At 45.2% G+C, this 17,523-nt stretch overlaps 1 protein-coding gene and 2 long non-coding RNA genes across 4 annotated transcripts in view; 2 read left to right on the forward strand and 1 right to left on the reverse strand.

The window, feature by feature from the left end:
• The window catches only part of ATXN7 (ataxin 7), a 93,551-nt gene extending 85,861 nt beyond the window's left edge, over nt 1-7,690 (forward strand). The window contains 2 exon segments of the mRNA XM_030307167.1: nt 1,285-2,284; nt 4,835-7,690. Coding sequence (XP_030163027.1) covers nt 1,285-2,284; nt 4,835-4,852 — 1,018 coding nt within the window. The 3' untranslated portion in view covers nt 4,853-7,690.
• On the reverse strand, nt 6,690-11,670 carry LOC115508445. Its single transcript, XR_003967004.1, has 2 exons — nt 11,240-11,670; nt 6,690-9,437 (listed from the first exon to the last, which is right to left on the reverse strand). It is a non-coding gene; the product is annotated as an uncharacterized LOC115508445 (long non-coding RNA).
• On the forward strand, nt 9,812-16,583 carry LOC115508444. Of its 2 annotated transcripts, XR_003967002.1 has the most exons (3): nt 9,812-9,995; nt 11,663-11,975; nt 16,066-16,583. It is a non-coding gene; the product is annotated as an uncharacterized LOC115508444 (long non-coding RNA). The 2 variants fall into 2 exon arrangements; XR_003967003.1 differs by lacking the exons at nt 9,812-9,995; nt 11,663-11,975 and adding an exon at nt 15,561-15,601.
• The last annotated feature ends 940 nt before the right edge of the window (nt 16,584-17,523 follow it).

Raw genomic sequence — 17,523 nt, forward strand, 5'->3', positions numbered from 1 at the left:
TTCTCATAAGCCTTTCAGGTACTGTCCGTGGTTGTCCTCTGTGAGTAGTATGGGGATAGAGCCCAGCTTCTCGGTCTTTGCTTCTTGTTGGAATCTCCCAGAGAGACTGAGAAACTTCTCTTGTCTGGACCCCACCCCACAGGGACTTGGGTGTGGTCGGTCTGGATGCATGGATCTCTAGGGCCAGAGCTACACTCCTGAATGGGGGGGGGGGTTCTAGCTGGGACAAATACAGTAAATAGTTCTTTTTATTAATAGTTACAGGCCTTAAAAAGCATCTGGAAAGCACTTTGGCAGCAGTTTAGGGCAAGTCTCACTTGGAAGATGAGAAGCCGGAACCCTAGCTGATGCAGCGACTGGATCAGCTGTTGCTGCCCTGTGAAGTCAGGACCAGGCCGGTCTTGGCGCTTGCCTTCCATTCAGGCCATTGTCTGTGTTGCTACCTCGCTGTTGGTTCTGCCATAGGGGTTTTTGAAATTTTGGTGCTGTCACATGTTAAAATCGTAGCAAAAATGGAAAGAGGCCTCCCTGTTCTGCCATCTGAATGACTCTCTAATCCCCAGGTTGGTCCCTTGCCCGGACGTTAGTAACAAAATACACCGTGCCATCATTGTGGCTGGAAACCCCGAGATGTGCTTCAGGCCTGAAGTTAGGACCTAGCAGTTGCTATGAAATTGTTCTGCCCTTCCTTTCTCCTCTTTGTTCGTGAATTCTCTCAACATTAGTGCGCCTTCTGTACTGCAGGTGCTGTGGGCGCAGTTTTAAATAAGGTGTGCCCTGCTCTCTAGAGAAGTTAGTGATCCACAGTTACATGTGGAAGCTGCCTTGAGTTCCTCCAAGTCTGGGAACTGGCAGAGTGAGTCTGTGGAAAACCAAGCGAGTCTGGGTGGTCAGGACAGATTTCCTAAGAAAGTGATGGTGGGCCGAAGGTACGAGCTGAGCAGAAGTTGGGGTCATAGTATTGTAGGCGGAAGATGGACAGGGCCTCACGTCCAGGCCTGTTGTTGCGATGTAAGAAGGGTTGCTGGGTGGAATCTAGGAGGCAGTGTGAGGCTGGGGACCGGGTGGTAGGTGAGGCACACCGGGCTTTCCACACCATTGTTCTGAGAGCCCCGGCAAGGCCTTGCAAAATTTGAAGCAGAGAAGCGGCAGGATCGGCTGTGCGTTTCAGGTTGATCCTCTGACGGGTGTGTGCTGCTCAGTGCCAGAGATGAAGGGTCACCCCTCCGTGCGTTTCCGTGAAGGGCTCTGCTGACGATTACTCACTGCCCCCTCTTTTTGCAGGAAAATCCCACCAGTGCCCAGCACCACAACACCCGTCTCCACACGTGTTCCTCACCGGACAAACTCTGTGCCCACATCGCAGTGTGGGGTCAGCTATCTGGCAGCGGCCACTGTGTCTACGTCCCCAGTCCTGCTCTCGTCCACCTGCATCTCCCCAAACAGCAGAGCGGCACCAGCTCATGGAACCACACTGAACGCACAGCCCGCCGCCTCCGGGGCAATGGATCCTGTGTGCAGTATGCAATCCAGACAAGTGTCCTCTTCGTCCTCCTCCCCCTCCACACCCTCTGGCCTTTCCTCAGTCCCCTCCTCCCCTATGTCCAGAAAACCTCAGAAGTTGAAATCCAGCAAGTCTTTGAGGCCCAAGGAGCCTTCTGGTAACAGCACTAACTGTCACAATGCCAGTAGCAGTACCAGCGGCGGCTCAGGAAAGAAACGCAAAAATAGCTCCCCACTGTCAGTCCACTCCTCCTCCTCCTCCTCCTCCTCCTCCTCCTCTTCCTCCTCTTCCTCCTCTTCTTCTCATTCCATGGAGTCTTTTAGGAAAAACTGTATGGCACACTCTGGGCCTCCCTACCCCTCAACGGTAACATCTTCCCACGGCATCGGCCTCAACTGTGTGGTTACTAAAGCGAACTCGGTGAGTGTCCGGCACGACCAGTCAGGGAGGGGCCCCCCCGGTGGGAGCCCCGCTGAGTCCATCAAGAGGATGAGTGTGATGGTGAACAGCAGTGACTCCACGCTTTCTCTTGGCCCGTTCATTCACCAGTCCAGCGAGTTGCCCATCAACTCCCACGGCAGTTACTCACACTCTCACACTCCTCTAGACAGACTCATAGGAAAGAAAAGAAAGTGTTCGCCCGGCTCAAGCAGCGTCAACAACGGCAGCAGCAAACCCACAAAGGTTGCCAAATTGCCAGCCATGAACAACGTGCACATGAAACACGCGGGCGCCAGCCCAGGGGCACAAGGACTGACGAACAGTTCCCTCCTTCATCAGGTAGGACATGGACTGTGAGCCCCGCGGGGACGCCCCCGTTTCCTCTCCCTTGAACTCTTGCACCAGCTCGGACGTGCCGTGCGTGGCAGGGTTGGTTAGTTTGCCTGTAAACACGTGTCCAGCTTTGTGGTCTCCTTTCAAAAAGGAAGCGTTCACGGCCATGTGAAGGTAAAACAGTGTATCTGCCAGAATTTCTCATGACTTGGAAGATGCTCCTGGGTAAGGAAACCACGCAGTGTGTTTTAGCAGATAGGGCTGCAGAAGCTGCCCAACCTGCGGGACGGCAGCATGCCCTCCTCGGTCGGTGAGCGCAGCCCTGGGGGGCACGTCCCGTGCTGCTGCCTGGGGAGGAAGGCGGGCTGTGTCTTCCTGGAGAGTGCGTCTCTAGTTTGTTCCTCTGGAGAAAGCTGGTCTGCAGTCACACTGGTCTAGAAAGGGATGGTTTAAATTTTAAAGACCTTTTAATAATTTTCCCATCAAAGAATTTGATTCTCTGGTTGACTCTGTCCTTATGTTCCCTCACAGTTTTCCAGGGAGGCAGGAAAACAGTAAGTGTGGGTAGAGACGAAGACTAAAATCTCAAATTTCAGAGCTTAAAAAGAGACGTGAACGTGGCCCATTTGTACAGCAGTGGCTCCCTGGGTGTCGGGTTCATATGGAACTGTGACTTTCTCTCGTGCGTTCTTTGTTCCCACTCTCCTACCTGTTGCTGGTTTCCCCTGACCCTCTTCCCCCTGGAGCCCCTTCCTCCAGCATCCTTGGCTCTGAGTCCCAATCTCTCCTCTCCTCTCGTTTCTTCAGTCATCAGCAGATCTCCTCTGCTTGCTGTCGAACAGGAATTTCAGCAACATCACCCCGGAGCCCTGATTTGCAGTGTGGGGGCTGCTTTGATTTGTTTTGTTTTTCATCTTCAGAAGTTAACTCAAATGGCAGGTTAGGACTTCTCCAGAATATACTGGGAAGCTTCTTTCTGTGATAGATTTCCTTCCAATATCTGCGTGAATTAATACCCAGCGCCAAAGATACAGCGAACATAATTATCGGTGAATTTAAATAGCAACTGCTTAAATTTTTCTCTATGAGCCTCAAGTCTATAGGGGTTGTTGGTATGTTGCTTGGCTCTTTGAGCAAGGCGTCCCTGGACATGTGAAAATGGGCTTTTACTTCTTGGTTTGTAGTTACTCATCGTAGTTTATGAGCATAAAAATTCAGTGCGAACACTGCAGGAAGTAGTATAGCCATCCTTTAAAAACTCCCTTCTGAGTGTAGTTTCCTGATTCTGTGTGAACCTGGAGGAGGGATGTTCCGTTTTGCTGTGATGCCCAGTACATTACGTTACTGAGTGCGTCTGTCTTCACATAGACATTGCTGTGGCCTCAGTACTCCACAGGTGACAGGAGGGGAAGAGACTGGTGGGCACAGCAGTGCCTGTGGAAAATGAGGAAATAGGAGCCCCATCCACACAGAGCAGAAGCTCCCAGAAACTGGTTACTGATTTCAAAGAAACTGCAGATTTGGACTTGCATGAGAAGTTTGACCACTTTTACAAGTTATGCAATACTTTTCTTTTGTCTTTTAACCTGGTATAGCCCACACATCTGCCCAAGTACGGCTCTTAGCGGTTTGCCACCTCTGATGTCCACCATCTGTGAGGGCTCTGTCCCACTAGGACAGGCTGAGTTTGGGGTATCAAAATTTGTTTCAACTTCAGTTTTATTTGAGAAAGATTTTCTCTGTGTAGTGGAAAACTTTTTTATTACGCTGCACAAAGCTTAGGGTGGCCCATGACTACAGATCAGAGGATCGGTAAAACCCCAGAAACGTGTTGCATGATTTTTATGTCTGTGCTCGTTTATCTGCAGAAGGGATCCTATAGCTTCCATCAGAATCTTAAAGGTACCCATGACTCCAAAATGCTTTAAAGAATACTCCTCTCAGAAAAGTAGGAACCTCAGTTCTGTTTCTTGTGGAGCTGATTTTAAAATGGGTAAATGAGCTGGTTGAAGCCCTCTATGCCAGGGAATGCTGGGGGACATACTGGGAAGCCTGGCAGGTGGGGCCTGGCAGCTTCCCCTGAGCCCTTAGTGTGCTCACGGCTTCTGCAGCCAAGGGCTTATGGTGGGAGAGTGGGGGGTCTGAGTTCCCGCTCCCCGGGCAAGGGCACTGCGTTGGGTATGAGTTTGCGCACCTGTGTGTGCTAGCCCACGTGACCTTGTTCAGTTCTCAGCTGACAACCTGGAATACCTTCAAGGAAATGAAATCAGTAGATAAAACCAAAAGGCAAACATGAGAGCCTTTTCTCTCGGCTAGAAACCTGGCCTGCATCTCTTCTAGACGATTTTCTAAAACTTAGTCTTCTAGAATGATTGTGCCCAAGGGTGATGAAGGCTTTTGAAAACTCAGGCCCAGTTCTATAGCTGACTGCCCCTGACATCTGGAGATTTTAGTGGCGCGTGGCCTTTGGAATATTCGTGTTGAGTATCGGGGCAGTGCCGCGTACAGCTGCTTACTTACCTTTTCATTGTTTCCCCACCCCCTCTTCTTTGAAAGCCAAAGGCACGTCCCTGACAGCTGAACATGGCACGGGGAGGAATAATCTGGACACTTTTGACGACAAGTTACACCTCCACTCAGCACTATGGACTCCACGATGCCTTTGAGTCTGTTTTCCCAACCTCCTGTGGGCCTCGAGGGTAGAAATCTGCCGGGCTGTTGTTGTAACGAGGATTTCCCTGAAGCTATGTCAGTAGCAGTGAGTACTCGTAAAGGACACTGGATCAAGTTCAGCCACCGAAATTGCTTTTATCAGTGTTAAAGTGGTCTGGACTGCTTGCTACCAATCTGTGAGAAGTTTTTGCTTTGTTTTTTAACTTGCAGCACATCATGGAGCCGCTCTTTGAGTAGATTGGCTGGGGGAGAGCATGTCTTGGCAAAAGCATTACTGTAGACTTTCTCCCTTCCTCCTCTCCCTGTCCCAGGTGTTTTTCTTACACTGTCTTCTGTGGGTCCCTCTCCAGCAGTTAGGTACCCCAGCTGGAGACGCCTTCTGGAGGAGGGCAGAGCTGCCCCCTGCACAGCCCTTCGCAGAAGGGCTCGGTCGTTAGGTATCTTACAGCAACACTCCAGGATTGGAATACGGACGTTAGCGCGAGGCACCGGGACAAAATAGCCTGTGTTTTCCCCCAGCCTTTTGCAGGTGATTTGGGATAGAAGCTGTCAAGAGTTTCTAACTTACAAACTGGTTTAAAGCCATTGATGCCCAGAAAGCGAGTATATGACATTTTAGAGGCTTACTTTTCATGGTACAAAAGCAATTCTGTGTGATTTTTTTTTTTAAAGAAAATGCAAATGCAAACTAGTTTTGATAATGGAAAGCCAAATTTTGGTTGGGGAAAGGGGGGGGGGGTGGATGAAATCACTATGGGGGGAATGTTTTTCCAAGATTTCCAAAGAGATGGAATTTTTTATCCTTCAAGTTTTCATGTTAAACAGTATGGTAGATTGGGCTGGCTGTCCTGCTCAGTCTCCCATTTTTAAAAAATTGCCTTTGTAAAGTGAAATTATTAGGATGCAGCAGAAACTGTCATTCACTAAGTCATTAATATACTTAATGTTTCCAGGGCACTCTGTGCATTACCCTCAGTCTCTGTGGATACTGTCCTGGGACTCTGTAAATTTCTGTGTCGAGTGCTCCCCATATTGTGTGTGTATCTGCACTCCCCTTCCTGTCCACGTGTTCATTTGGATGCCAGTGGGTGGGGAGCAGGCACCCAGGGAGGGGAGTAGGCAGATGTGTACGTGTGCCCATGCACAGATGCTGTGACGCATATACAGTGTCTCCCTGACAGACCCTCCTTTCTGGGGATTAATGCCAGCCATCTTCCTGAGAGAGATTTGGAGACCTTCGTGGTTATTCGTTTATTTTTTTTGAATACCCCATCCCAAAAGACAGAGCTTAATATGTTAAAACGTCATTGCTTAAGAAGGTATCATTGAATTTGGGGGATGAGCTGGGGCATTTTAACTGGTGATTCCACTCTCACAGCTCCTGAAACAGCAAATAACCCAGGCACTTGTACTCAGAAGAACACACAAAGTTGCCGAACACCACAGGGTAAATTTCCCAAGGCTCTGATCATTGTTCTGGGCAGAGCCTGGACAGAGCAAATCAGTGCATCCTTTTTTTCCCTACAGTTTTTGAGTTACAGACTTCAGTTTCAGGGAATTTCAAGTCAACAACAGGTAGAATGAATAAATACTTGGTTACCAGCCTAATAATGTGAATTGCTACAGAATTACTCTTATTATGTAAGACAACGAAAACTTTATGCAGATACTTTAGCTATAAATTGATGTAAACTATTGATTTTTTTTTAAAGGAAGGGGAGAGGAGTATCTTGTTCACTTATTATGCAATCAGTAAATATTTTTAAAAAATGATACTATAGGAGAGCTTATTAAGGAGAGCGCGTGGATGGGCCAGTTTGGTGCAGTTAGGAGAAATCAGTCTGGTTGTTCCGTCCCAGTGGAGGGAGAGAACGGAGGTAAGGGGGAATCAGAACGTCTTTAGTTGATTCCTGGGTGACAAGTGCAATGGGGTATGGGTAGAATTTATTTTCAGAGCCAAGGGGACTTGATGGATATAAATAAAGTTGCTTTTAGCAATGGAATTTATAGACAGATCATGTTGTTCCGAAAGATGTGAATAGGACCCATGATAGCAAGTTGATTCAGAATTATGTAGATATTTAGATAAGCGAGTGTTGATCATTTGATTTCTTAGACTGAGGTTTTAATTGAATTTCATTATGTCTCCCGGTAGTACACAGATGATCGGGATTAGGAAATTAGCCATTTTGGATTCTGCCTGCCACAAACAGACCTATTCTAAACAGTGCTATTAAATTTTAGACTGTTCAAATATTTTATTTTCTCCTACAACTACTTTTTATTATAATGAACAATTAAGACCATTTAAAACACGGGAGTACAAGTATTTTTTTGAATTAAATTAACTTGCAAAAACCAAATTTGCAGTGGTTGGGTTGTTTCTAGACAGACTTTGGTATCAATTTAAAACCAAGATAATTTTTATATTCTTTCCAATAGAATTTCATGACAACTCCTGCAGTTTTCTTAACCTACAAAAAAAAAAAAAAAAATGTGCTGCAATGATGAACAAAGAATTCTACAAAACCTACTTTTGTATCTTTATTTTGGAATTTCTTGTTCTATTATAAATATGGAAGTATCCCTATTTCAGAAGACATATTTTGTTAAAAATGAATTGTACATATTTAAATATGTATTTTTGCACAGGTCTTTTTTTCTGATATCCTGTTTTGGTACAATTGAGATCATCTAGTATTTATTTATTAATTAATAAAAGTAAATACCTTTTTATAATTTGAAGTGGTTCACTGCCAAGCCAATAGTTCTAGAACCTGCCTCCTTTACAGTTTAAGGGATGCCTCTGTTCTGTGAAAGTCTTGTTGTCCCTTTTCATGTCTCGGGAGTGGATTCGTACAGACGAAGTGGGCATTGCTTCTCTCTAGTTGCCTGATTTCCCGATAGACTACATGTAACTAAGTGACACACTGCTTTTCTTTCGTTAGTGTTTTGTGTGTGAGTGTGCGTGTGCGTGCGTGCGTGCCTGTGTGTGTGTGTGTACGCTCTGAGCACATGTGTGTTAGTCTGTGATGTGGTTTCAAACTAACGGAAAAAGTGCCTGAACCTAGTTTTAAGCTTCGACAGATTCTTTAAAAAGACTTGAATGTTCAGTTGAAACCTTTGGAGTTTGCTTTTTCCACCTTAATATTGTTTCTAAAATTTTAGGGGAGGGGTTGAAAACCACCGATGCTGGTAATTTTATAAGGTATTTTAAAATTAAGGCCTTTTGGTTCACGGTAATTCAACTGGTGACGTATTGCCCGGTGGCAGCAAGGGTTACAAATCTGTTTTGTCAGCCAGCAACTTAGATGATATATCCGTTTTGTTATTCACTCATGAAATACAGAGTTTAAAATAGAATATTTAAAATATTTTCTATTCCAAAAATATAATACAAAGTACCTCTGAAAACATTGCAAAATGTATAATTTGAAAAATGTAACTTATAAAGGCAGCTGTCTTCCTGCAAGAGTTCTGTTGCCAAGGAATTTCTTACTGTCTCATTATGTCCGGGGTGGGGAAGGGGGGGTGGGAGGGTGGGGGGCTTTGGAAATGATTGTGAAAAGTTTCATTGTTTAACAGAAAATAATCATTTTTACATTTTGTGCAAAACATTTTACATTTTCAGATCATTTAAATGAGCACTACATACTGTCAGTGTGAATGTAGGGCCTTGAAAAGCATTTTGCTGTTTTTTTGAGCTTGGTTATAAAAGCAATCTCCTGTGTTGAAATGTGTGAATAGTGTGATAATTTGTACACATAATCAAGAGCATCTCAGCTGGACTTCGTGTTGGCTGCTGTATAGAAACATGAACAAATGTCAAGGGATAGAAAATTACTTTGGATATTTAAAAGAGAAGAAATATATAGTCTATTTGTTTTGTAACAAGTTTCTGTAAATAAAATAATTTATACTATTTATAAGAAAAGGTTGTGCTTTGCTTTATGAGAAATTAGTTTGTGGAACAAACATGTTACTAAATGGGCAATAAAATTAGGACTTCTCAATAAATAAGGCTGGCTGCATGAAATATTTTACATGTTTCTGCCTCGTGATCCTAAACCCCTTTCAATCCCGTCTGACTTGCATTCATTTTTGGCATCAGACCCCCTTGTGAAGCACCTATGTTTACCTTCCCTTCTGTATAAGCTGAGTACTTGTGAGGGCTGAGGATGTTTCATTCTTGGGCACAAAGCTTTGCTTCGGAGCAATTGATGACTGGGTAAACTGTGAACACTACTGCATTCTTGCCCTGCAGGTTTGTCAACAAAGGGAAGTCAATAGATTGGGAAACACGTTCTCTTTGTGCTTGCTTTTGTGTAAATGCGATGGCGTGTGGTCGGTTTTCCGTTTGTATCCCGAGGTAAGTTTTGTATCCATGGCTAGTCCGATCTCTTCCTTGCTTTTACGTACTTCTTCCTTCACCGGCAGTGCTGGTGCATTTCGGTATTATTCAGCGCACAACATAAACTTTTTGTCTCTAGAAATTGGACAAGTTTGACAATTTACAAATCATTCTAAAAAATTAAAAATTATTTTTGTTGCTTAAGATAACAAAGGAAGCGACTGATTTGTGTGTTGAAGAAAATGTCCAGATACTAATTGGAGTGAGGGTAGTTTCAACCGCCCACCACACCATGGACTTCCCATTCCCTCCTTAGATCAACCAACTCCTAAATCATCCCTAAGAAGCTCCTTTTGCGTTGGGCGTCCTTCTTCAACTTTCTGGGAGGAGGTTCACTCAATTTTTTTTTTTTTTTTAAGTTTATTCACTTCGGGGGGTGGGGGGGTGGGGAGAATCTCAAGGAGGCTCTGCGCAGTCAGTGCAGAACCCGATGCAGGGCTCGAATTCGTGAACCACAAGATTATGACCTGAGCTGAAATCAAGAGTCGGACACTTAACCAACTGAGCCACCCAGGTGTCCCGGTTCACTCAATTTCTTAACGCTTTTTTATTTCCCTTCCCTTGCAGGTAACCTGGCCGTGAATAGCAGGAGATGCTCCCAATGCAAGGAAGGGGGGTTGGCAGGAAGGCAGGGTAAGGTCATTCTCGGCAGAGGGAGCAAACTGGGCAAGCATAGGTGGGAAGAAATGTGGAAGAGAGATCCATTCTAGGTGAAGCTTCTGGAAAGGAGGGGCTAAAGGGTTGCAGAAGTTGGTACCACATTGTCAAGGACCTTAAATGTCATGGGGCCTTCATTCTCAGGGACATACCGTTTAACCAAATGTAGCTGTCAGCGCCCTGAGATTGTCGGGGCCTAGAGCCAGTGTGGTGCAAGTGCCAAAAGTCAAAGCCATTTCGATCTTTGCTGAAAATCCCTTTTTCTTGCACTTCCCTCTCTTTTGCCTTACACCACCTCCTTTACACGTCTCTGCCTTGTCTCCTCCTCTCTGCCTCTGCCTATATATATATATATATATAAAATTTATTGGCAAATTGGTTTCCATACAACACCCAGTGGTCATCTCAACAGGTGCCCTCCTCAATGCCCATCACCCACTTTTCCCTCTCCCTGACCCCCATCAACCCTCAGATTGTTCTCAGTATTTAAGAGTCTCTTATGGTTTGGCTCCCTCCCTCTCTGTTATTTTGTTTTCCCCCTTCCCCTCCCCCATGGTGTTAAGTTTCTCAGGATTCACATAAGAGTGAAAACATACGGCATCTGTCCTTCTCTGTATGACTTATTTCACTTAGCATAACACTCTCCAGTTCCATCCACGTTGCTACAAAAGGCCATATTTCATTCCTTCTCATTGCCAAGTAGTATTCCATGGGGTATATAAACCACAATTCCTTTATCCATTCATCCATTGATGGACATTTAGGCTCTTTCCATAATTTGACTGTTGTTGAAAGTGCTGTTATAAACATTGGGGTACATGTGCCCCTGTGTGTCAGCACTTCTGTGTCCCTTGGATAAATTCCTAGCAGTGCTATTGCTGGGTCATAGGGTAGATCTATTTTTAATGTTTTGAGGAATCTCCACCCCGTTTTCCAGAGCGGCTGCACCAGTTTGCATTCCCACCAACAGTGCAAGAGGGTTCCCGTTTCTCCACATCCTCGCCAGCATCTATAGTCTTCTGATTTGTTCATTTTGGCCACTCTGACTGGCGTGAAGTGATATCTGAGTGTGGTTTTGACTTGTATTTCCCTGATGAGGAGCAACATTGAGTCTCTTTTCATGTGCCTCTTGGCCATCTGGATGTCTTCTTTGGGCCCCCCTCCTCATCCTAATCAAAGAATTCTCCCTTCAGCCAAACCTACAGTCTTCCCCACCTTACCCGACTTGCTACTCTGTCAATCCTTTCCTTCAAGAAAGAAACTCTTGCTTCCGTTGCTAATGGGAGTTCTTTAAACTTGTCTTTCACCTTAGAAGGCTGTGATTTTTTCTCAGATGGTAAATGAGGTCACGGGAGTATATGAGTTTACCTAGGAAAAATAGGCAGCTATTAGATTTGGCTCATTATTATATTAAAATAATGCCCATCTAGTTGAATGCCTGAAATGCCCATTGAAGCATGTTGCAAACAGTATCACTCACAAAGCTTCTCTAGAGTAGGAATTTTGATCCTGTTCATATGGATGTGAAACATCTACGAAGTTAAGTGTCTTGCCTACGGTTCCACAACTCCTGGTGACGTCGCCAGGCTGTGAATTCAGGCCTATCAGATCGTGGGTTCTTAATCTTTTTATTTCTTTCACAGATTACAAGAATCGCATGAAAGGAGTTATGGATTCTCTCTGCCAGAGGCACAGATGCACCGCATTTTATGTTCCACTTCCAGGACTTCACAAACCTGAAGGCCGTCCTCCACAGCCCAAGGATAGAAGAAAGCGCTCGATGAAACTTGGGAGAAAGAGTGTATTTTGATGAAGACAGATCAGTAAAGAGTGAAGTAAGCAGCTCAGGGAAGGCAGAGGATGAGGTGGAAATGGTTTCGTTAGAAGTTTAGACAGATGACACCCCGTCGTCATTAACCCCGTTGTCATTAACAACCCAGTCATCAACCCACTCAGGTAAGGTTTGCATTTCCTCCTCCCTCTTTCTCCAGCATAATTGGAACAACAGGTATTGGTTGAGTGGAAAAGGTAGAACTTGAGCAGGGCGCTCAAGCAGGGAGCAAGGAATTAAGGCCTGTGAGTGAGGGTCTGGCTCAGTCCATGATGATGGGCTTGATTGGGTATTCAAGGGATAGAACCGGAACCGTATTTGTAATCACCCTCCCGGTAAAGTCTCCTGATCCCCCTTCCAAGTAACTTGTCTGTGATGAGACAAGTTAAGTGATTTGTTCAAAGTCACAAAGCCAAGTCCATGTTTAATTTAGTGTGGCCGTTAACGGATTAATCCGTTAGCGGATCCGGATTAAAGAGTTAGGAGGGTGGCACAGCACTTTAAGGACAGGTCAGGGAACAGAGGGGTCAGATGGTGGGGTCAGAGTCGAATAGCAGGTTTCGGTTTTAACAACAGAGCTGTTCAGAGGTGCTTGTGATTCCTGCGTCCTGGGAGATAGAGACTACGGCAGGGGACAGAAGTGGCAGGGGGGAGAGCCCTGGAGTTCAGCCTAAGGAACCGTGAGGCGAGGCTCTTACTGCATAGGTTGCCAGTTTCAAAGTCGTCAGGGTTGAGAGGAAGACCGAGCCAGCTGCTCGGTCAGGCGTAAATAGGATGGAGAGCTTGGAGGTCTAAAGGCAGTGAGCACAAGTGAGTCGGTGGCATTGTAGGTGGTGAACAGCTTCATAGAGAAGCCATTTTGAATGAGGGTGGAAATCCTAGGGCCAGGAGAGAGCAACGGTCTAGCAAACGGTGGACTGCGTGTTGGCCCCAAGTTCTGCGGTATATATGAGGGAACAGCCCTTAACAGAGGACTTCAAGAAAAGCAGAGTCCTCAGAAACCAAACGCAGAGTTTTATCAGCCTCGATGTTACACTAATTGCAGAGACCCTGGAAAAGCGGGCCTCTGGCGAACTCTTAAGGGGGTTGGCAAAGTTGCCAGGATGCCACGTAGTGGCAGTCCTGACGACGTGGTCACTTCCCTGAGGCGGTCTCAGGATTTAGAACTGCTGGACCGAGACTGATCACGGAGTGGCCCATTGCCCACCCTTAACTTTTCACATGCAGTGTGTACTGGGAGGTTTATGGCAGAGCTTTCTGAGTGACAGGAGGTAATCCTCCCCCTTGACCGTGTACTTCCAGGTTACAGTGAGCTGGACCAAACTTCTACAATTCTTGGTATCCTTTGTAGGTCTTCAGAAACACAGTAATGCAAACCCATGTTCTGTCTGTGTCTTTGGAACCTAGTGGTTATCTAAGCTTTTCATGTTTTCCAAATAGGGATTTAACTTCATTCCCCCATGGCCATTGTGGAGGTGGTGGGTCTCCTACAACTTGTAGTTTGTACTGCATGAGGAAGGTGAGAGATTACCTTATCCCCCTCTCCCCCCGACCCCTATCATGGAGGAAGCTAATATTTCAAGCATCAGCCATTAATCCTCTTTAAATTTTTTTTTTCAACGTTTTTTTATTTATTTTTGGGACAGAGAGAAACAGAGCATGAACGGGTGAGGGGCAGAGAGAGAGGGAGACACAGAATCGGAAACAGGCTCCAGGCTCCGAGCCATCAGCCCAGAGCCTGACGCGGGGCTCGAACTCACAGACCGCGAGATCGTGACCTGGCTGAAGTCGGACGCTTAACCGACTGCGCCACCCAGGCACCCCCCATTAATCCTCTTTAAAAGATAAGTTGGTGTCACCTGGGTCGCTCAGTTGTGGCTCAGTCGGTTAAGCGTCCGACTTCAGCTCAGGTCATGATCTCATGGTTCGTGAGTTCGAGCCCCACGTTGGGCTCAGTGCTGGCAGCTCAGCCTGGAGCCTGCTTCGGATTCTGTGTCTCCCTATCTCTGCCCCTCCCCCACTCACGCTTTGTCTCCCTTTCTCTCAAACATTAAAAAAAAAATTTAAGAGGTAGGTTAAAAACAGCACCAAGGATTAATTGAAAATTATACAGTTGGTTTGCTAATGATCAGTAACCTGATCCGTTAATGCTTGGTCAGGTTATTAAAGACTAAATGCATTCAATCATAAAGTGTGTACAATATGGTGGGGGGGAGGGTAATGCAGGAAAAACAAACTCACATGCCACCAGGGCCGGCAAGCAGTAGAAGGCAACAGGGAAGGCCAAGTGAACCAGGCCATGATGGAGAGTATGTGCTAACCATTTAGCTTGACTGGCAATATGAGACTGGAGTTAGCCTAATGTGTCCATTCTTCCAGAGAAGCTAGATAGGTGATTTCTGAATTATGTTTTCAATTTTTAGATGGTGACCATAAATTATTATTTTTTTCTTGAAAACTTTGGGGGGGTGGGGGGGACAGCGGTGGCATCACAGTTTGTAGGTGACCAGTATGCAAGTTTGTATCATCAGGAGGCATCTTTTGCCATCCTGATTGGCTTTAGTGTTTTTGAACTTTTTGATCCCCACCTGTGGGAAACATGAACTTGGACCTAAAATTTCCTCGGCAAGCCTTTTATCAGATTGAAAATACTCTGTCAATAAAGCAGACACTAGCAATCCACAGTCCTATTTGGTAACAGACAGAAGTGTGTTAAAAACATAAGTTTTGGGGCGCCTGGGTGGCTCAGTCTCTGCTAAGCGTCTGACTTCAGCTCGGGTCATGATCTCACGGTTCAAGAGTTCGAGCCCCACTTCGGGCTCTGTGCTGACAGCTCAGAGCCTGGAGCCTGCTTTGGGTTCTGTGTCTCCTTGTTTCTCTCTGCCCCTCCCCCGCTCACACTGTCTTTCTCAAAAGTGAATAAACGTTAAAAAAAACATCAGTTTGGTGAGATCAAATACAAAAATCTCGACAATTGTTTATCCTACAAAAGTTGGCTGAGGTACCTCAATTTATTCATCTTACATGATAACTTTCTACTAAACACTCAGATTACTGTACTGAGAAATGCATTTTAGTAAATTGCTGTTGTGTTTAGTGCTGTAGTGGTGTTTTCACGTAGATGAGCCACATAAGCCTGATTTCTCCTGCACTTTACAAATGAGGGGGAATAGGCTGAGAGAGATGAAGGAGGTTATTTCTCCCAACATCAGGTGGCCAGTGTGAGGGCAGCTGGGACCAGAATTGGCGTTTTCTAGCTTTAGTGTCAGTCCTGTTTCTCCCACAGCATATGGCCTCTTAGAAAGAGACGGGTTGGATGCCAACTTTATTTTCACCTCCAGATTACTTTGAGGTATCATAGCAGTCCACTGGGATTTGTAATTACATAGAATAACTCGTGAACATTATGTAACAAACTCGTGAAATTATGTCCAATTTTCTATTAAAAACTACACGTACAAGGGATTAGAAATGGAGAGCATCAAAATGGTGACCGGAGCTGCCTCTCTAGGGTGTGGAATGACAAGGCAATCCGCTTTAGTATCTCCTTTTTTTTTTTTTTTTTTTAAAGTTTATTTTGAGAGAGAGCACGTGTGCATGAGTGGGGGAGAAGCAGAGAGGGAGAGAGGATTCCAAGCAGACTTCGTGCTATCAGCTCAGAGCCCAGGTCGGGGTTGGAACCCACCAACTGCAAGATCATGACCTGAGCTGAAATCAAGAGTCGGTGGACACAACCGAGCCACCCAGGAAGGTGCCCCCCCCCCACCTTGGTATCTTGAATTTTTTTTGCAATGAGCATATATTACCTTTTAGAAAAAGGACAAAATGGACTCTTCACCTCAAAACTGTATTGTTTCCTTCATCTGTAAGGTCAGTTATTCTACTAGACAGTTATCAGCTACTAGAGTTGTGACTCTCCCTATCCTGAACTAGATGGCATGTTTCTTTTAGCTTAGCGTCTAAGTCATCCTCACCTCATTTTATGCAGTTGGGCTAAAATAGTGAAAAAAAAAAAATCAAGTACATTGAAAGCAAGTGGGGAAAAAGAAAAGTGTTTTGGGAACTCTCTCTCTAGACCAGGGGTAAGTCTAAGCCTTGAATGAAAAGCCAGAACCACTCTGTGATCACGTCAGGCATGGCGATCTTAGAGGTGGGAGCGGAGGAAAAGGGCTATTTTAAGAAACTGACATTTCAATCCTTTTTTTTTTCCTTTAGCATGCACTGCAGTGAGTCAGTTTGCTATGAACAGAATTCTACTCTTTAAATGGACACAAGGAACACAGTACGTTCTCAGTGGACTACAAGATGTTGGCTTTCACAAATTGCCCGGATTTTCAGGATCCTGGGTTAAGAGTACAGTACTTCTATTCACGTTTTCTTCAAGAAATTATAGTGATCATTAAGGTTTTGTAAGTAAGCGTTTTTGGGAATCCGTTAAGTGGATATTCTCAAATGTGTGAGGCGTGTCCAGCAATTTACTAGCCTGCCACCCACCATACAGCGCCTGCAGGAAGTAGACTTCTGTCGGAGCACAGCTCTGGTCACGTCACCGGCCCCCTTTATTATCTGTAGTTTGCTTACACGTTTATCATGAATGAATGTTGAATTGTGTCAGTTACCATCGATTGAGATGTTTTCTCCTCTGTCCCTGAATCATTCTGATCACAAAACACCACCGTGCAAACTAAAACATATTTCTCTCCCCGTTTATAGTAAAATGCTACTTCAACTCAGATGGCTGTTGTCAAACTCAGAATTTAAAAAAGCTTCAGATCAACCTGGACTCACTCTCTCCCCACATTCTCATCTTTCAGCAAATTCGGCTCCTGCTATGGACCGTGACACTTGAAAGGTTAAGTCAAATCGGGTCATTCGCTGCTTAAAACCTCCAGTGACTTTCCATCTTTCTCCTCCTAGATATTTGCAGGTTCTTCCTCTTTCTTTAAATGTCACCTTAGTGGCCTTCTGTGACACCCCCTAGGAGAGCTCTTCATGCCCTAATTCACTGTCTCGTTTATCTGGTTTTAGGATTTCGTTTTCATTGGGTTTTAGATTTCGTTTTTCCTAGCACTTCTCCCCATCTGACTCACAGGGTTTATATTCTAATTAAGAAAAAATAGAACATCTTTGTTTTCCTTACTGTGGTGGTTTATTGGGGGAAAAAAAGATCCCATTGCCAATATCGACATAGGTTGTTGGGTTTTTCTGATCAGTGTTCGATGAGAGTGGTATATTCTGGACTCGAGGGTTAGGAAGTTACTCCTTTGGAGGAGACTACCATGTCTTCTATGGTTATTCATTTGTGAGGGAAAGCTTGAGATGCATTTCATTTATCTACTGTCTGGTGTACTACATGGGACACGCGGTGTTTAGTTATGGACTACTATATGGCACGTATTCTTATTTATTTTGATAGACTCCCAAGCAGCCCGTGCAGAGCCCAATGCTGGGGCTCGAGTTCACAAAAGCGCAAGATCATGACCTGAGCCGCAACCAAGAGTCGGTTGGTTAACCAACCGAGCCACCCAGGCGTCCCAAGTATGTACTCTTCTTCTTTCTAAAATTCAGGAGACTTTTGTATAAACCTCAGATGTGAACTCCGGCTCTATCGTCTCTGATTATCAAAGTGGCATTATTTTAATATCACCAGCCTCCGTTCTTTAAAAGTAGGTA

Source organism: Lynx canadensis, chromosome A2 (genome assembly GCF_007474595.2).
Source record: "Lynx canadensis isolate LIC74 chromosome A2, mLynCan4.pri.v2, whole genome shotgun sequence".
NCBI classification, from domain to species: Eukaryota; Metazoa; Chordata; class Mammalia; order Carnivora; family Felidae; genus Lynx; species Lynx canadensis.